The sequence below is a fragment of the Abrus precatorius genome, unplaced genomic scaffold (assembly GCF_003935025.1).
Source record: "Abrus precatorius isolate BTA unplaced genomic scaffold, Abrus_2018 Scaffold10, whole genome shotgun sequence".
Taxonomy (NCBI): domain Eukaryota; kingdom Viridiplantae; phylum Streptophyta; class Magnoliopsida; order Fabales; family Fabaceae; genus Abrus; species Abrus precatorius.
The window spans coordinates 27,059,215-27,062,902 of record NW_020874292.1 but is presented as its reverse complement, the minus strand read 5'-3'; the positions used below and the strand labels follow the sequence as shown (position 1 = coordinate 27,062,902).

General features: G+C 39.3%; 1 protein-coding gene across 1 annotated transcript; it reads right to left on the bottom strand.

Annotated features, from left to right (window-relative positions):
- Nucleotides 1–731: 731 nt before the first annotated feature.
- Nucleotides 732–3,343, bottom strand: LOC113848312 (heavy metal-associated isoprenylated plant protein 33-like). Its single transcript, XM_027477776.1, has 3 exons — nucleotides 2,903–3,343; nucleotides 2,624–2,699; nucleotides 732–2,458 (listed from the first exon to the last, which is right to left on the bottom strand). The coding sequence occupies exons 1-3, from the start codon at nucleotides 2,930–2,932 to the stop codon at nucleotides 1,083–1,085; spliced, it is 1,482 nt and encodes a 493-aa protein (XP_027333577.1). The 5' UTR covers nucleotides 2,933–3,343; the 3' UTR covers nucleotides 732–1,082.
- Nucleotides 3,344–3,688: the final 345 nt, after the last annotated feature.

The following is a 3,688-nucleotide window of genomic DNA, read 5'->3' as shown; positions in this document are numbered from 1 at the left end:
TCAAGTACAATTATATAAAAATTTATCACTTTCAATACAATACTTTGTGCTAATAACTACAATGCATTTTTATACAACTTTTGTAATGGAAAATTGAAAAATTCATACTAGTATAAAGTTTTAGGAATCTTGGTGAATAATTGTTCTGGGTATTTAACTCAGAGGAATGATTATATCAACAGCGTCAACAGTCAACCCACGTGAATATCCTATATTTTGCACCTAATATCCCAATTGCACCGCGGATATCAAGAGGCGCCAATTAGCTGCAAAACATTGATTTATGTGTACTATAAGTAGAATAATTAAATGGGATGGAACACATACTGTGTAACCATTATTTTCAAATAAACAAAGTCACTCCTGACACAGGAATTTGGGTTTTATCACAATATATAGTGATGGTGATGATGTATGGTGGCCCACCCACCCCACTTATCACAAGAGCCTATATAAAAACACTGTTTGGGTTGTTGCTGGGTCCATGCCTCAAAATCCCAACTTCAGTGTGCACCCCACCTCGCAAACATCCATGATTTCCCTCACATTGAAACAAGGGACACCGAAATATTATAAAGTCCAAAAGCTACACACAGCATTCATTAATGAACTTGATATTACTATGCGTGCCAGAAGAAATGATAAAGAATAGCAAAAGATTATGATTGTAAAGAAAAATTAGACTTCTGGAGAGATGAGGGCGAGATGGCCTTTTTTTTGTTCACCTCTTCCCTCTCTCTCTTTTTTTTTTTTTTTTTGTTTTTCTTCTGAAATTTATTTCTGTTTGCGACATATAAACACATATAAACATCTCACATGGAGGAAGCCCACCACCATATCCCCCCAGTTACATCTCATACTTTCCAAGATCATAATATTATAAAATCTATAAATTACTCTCCTATGGTAATTTAAAGCTCTAGTTTACCTTGGATGAAAAGGGATAATATAATAGAAAATTGAAAACCAAACTAAAATTAAAACTCATTCCCATTGTATAATATTGCATCAGATTAGAAAGGGTCTGCAAGCATAACGAACACCCCTCTCTTGTCAGCACCACCACACTATTCCATATTTCTTCACATAACACTGCAGCTGGAAGTATTTTCATCACTGAAAAAGTTGGAATATGGTTCCTGAGGAGGAGGAGGAGGATAGCTATAAGGAGGAGGATACATGTAATTGACAGCCATCGGGGGCCTAGCATACATCATTGGTTGAAATCTATCATTCCCCATTGCCCTTTGTTGGTTCATCATAGCAGCCATGTACTGTTGTTGTTGGTAAGGATTTCCGGCCATCATATCAGGACCACCACCACCTTGGAAGTATCCACCCCCACCGCCACCATTCACAGTGGCTGCGGGAAGGCCTTGAACGGCTGGGATGTTACCCATTTGGTTCATTTGCATGTTGGCCACAGGGATACTCATGTTACCACCCATAGGCCCCACATTAGGCCCAGCCATAGTAGGATTATGACCACCACCCATGTTTGGGAACCCATTGTTCACAGCTTGAACACCACTATCCATTACATTACCCTTTTTACCTCCATTCCCATTGTTATTTGGAATGCCGCCGCCTCCACCATTACCGCCACTATTTTTGTTTCCACTTTTACCCTCCGGCATGCCCATGCCCCCTCCATTTTTGCCACCATTGTTTTTGTTACCTCCACCTTGATTCTGATTATTTCCACCACCGCCGCCGCCGCCACCTTTTTTTCCTCCATTCCCATTTTTACCATCATGTCCACCCCCCAAGTTATGTACTTGAACAGGCACATGTCCACTACCGCCGCCACCCCCTCCTTTCTTCCCATTACCTCCTCCACCATTGCCTCCCTTCTGATTCATCATACCCATACCATTCAACATCATGTGAGCCCCATTTCCCATAGGCGGCTTCATTGTCTTATTTAAAGGATGCTGAGGATCATCCATTTCATCATCATCATCATCAAACTCATCATCATAATCTTCATCCAAGTCATCTATATCATCATCAGAGAGATCATCTTCAGGCAAACTGAACTTCACTGCTTTGGCGTTGGGGTTCTGATTGGGCAGTTTCATGTCCTTGAATTGAGGCAGCAGCTTCAGATCTTGAAACCCTTTCATCTGCTGAAGCTGTTGCAGCTGCTGCTGAAGCTGCTGCTGTTGTTGAAGCTGAAGCTGCTGTTGCTGGGGGTTCTGTCCTTGTTGATTACCCTTTGGTTGGTTAATTGCACCTTTCTGATTCTGACCCTTGTTGTTTACTCCACTATTGCCATTGTCAATTTGCATGTTCTTCAACTGGTTAGCAATGTTGTTATTGTTGTTTCCTTTAGGTGCACCCCATAGCTCTGCATGTTTCCCTGATTTTGAAAGCTTCTTGATGAGAACGTTGGGGTCCACATTCCCCGAAACCGTCACCCTCCCTTGTTCTGCATCTATCTCTGTGGTAAAAACCCCTGTGAAAAATAATGGACCCAATAAATAACCAGTCGAACCACCTACTCAAAATGTAATGAACAAAGAGAAAAAAACAGAACTTTTGAGAGCTATATATGTGAATCAATCAGGTATAACACCCCTTTTATTTTTTTTTTTGGCCTAGCAGATGAATAGATGCTTACCATCAATCTTCTGCAAGATTTTCTTAACTTTGTTCTTGCAGCCGTCACAGTGTATGTTCACTTTAAGAACACATTTCTGCATGTACAAGCAATCCCCAAAGGCAAAACAGAATAAAGAGAAATTTCATTGTGAACAAGAATTAAAATGGGATAAAACTTGTTACTTTATCAGAAATGACATTACATACAAGGCAAAAACACTCAGCAAGTAAAATAAAAGGTGGATCAAATGAAAAATTTGAGGCTTTGCCGAAACAGATAAAAAATGAAATGGCGTACCTGTATCTTCAAAAACTCTTCTTTACTCATGTCTTACCCGGCAATGGCTATCAGAAACAAAGAGGGTGATAATAGATCTGATAAAGGAAGATAGAAAAAGAGGTTGTTTGAATGTTTGGGTTATGGGGTACCGCTTTTGGAAGCAAACAGAGAGCCAATGACAGAAAAGAAAAGTGTCTCAGTGTCTGAGTAAGCAGAGAAAGCGAGTCTGAACAACAAGGCTCAGACTTGGAGAGAGAGAGAGGTTCAAAAATGGAGGGTAGTCATTAAAACCTTTGAATGGTGTTTTTCAGAGTGAAAGAGAAAGAAATGAGGGAAGGGTGAGACATAACTGTGTAGCATAAGCAAAAGAAAAAAAAGGGAGAAACATTAAGCAAACACAAGCACAGAGAGACGGTGCTCCAACACTTTGCTCTTTCTTTTCTCTCTTTATTATTTATTTATTAATGCAGCTATGACATTAGCTCCTCTGTGGAGACTTTTTATGTTGTGACCGAGACCATGTGGAGCTTTTGGCTTGGCTTAAGTTACTACCTTTAATTCCCTCACAATTTCTTCTTTTATGGCTTGGCTTCGCCTGGCTTGGCTTTCAAGAACGGTAAGATTCCATTACTTCATTCTTTGAGTCTGTTTTCTTAAGAATAACTTGGGGGAAAAAAAAATATTCCTTCTATGAATAACTTGACTTTACTCATTATTTTTAAAGGAGATTTTTCTTTCTTTATTTAATGTTGGTGGATAAAAAGTTAAAATACACGTTAAAATATTATTTTGTTATTAAATTGA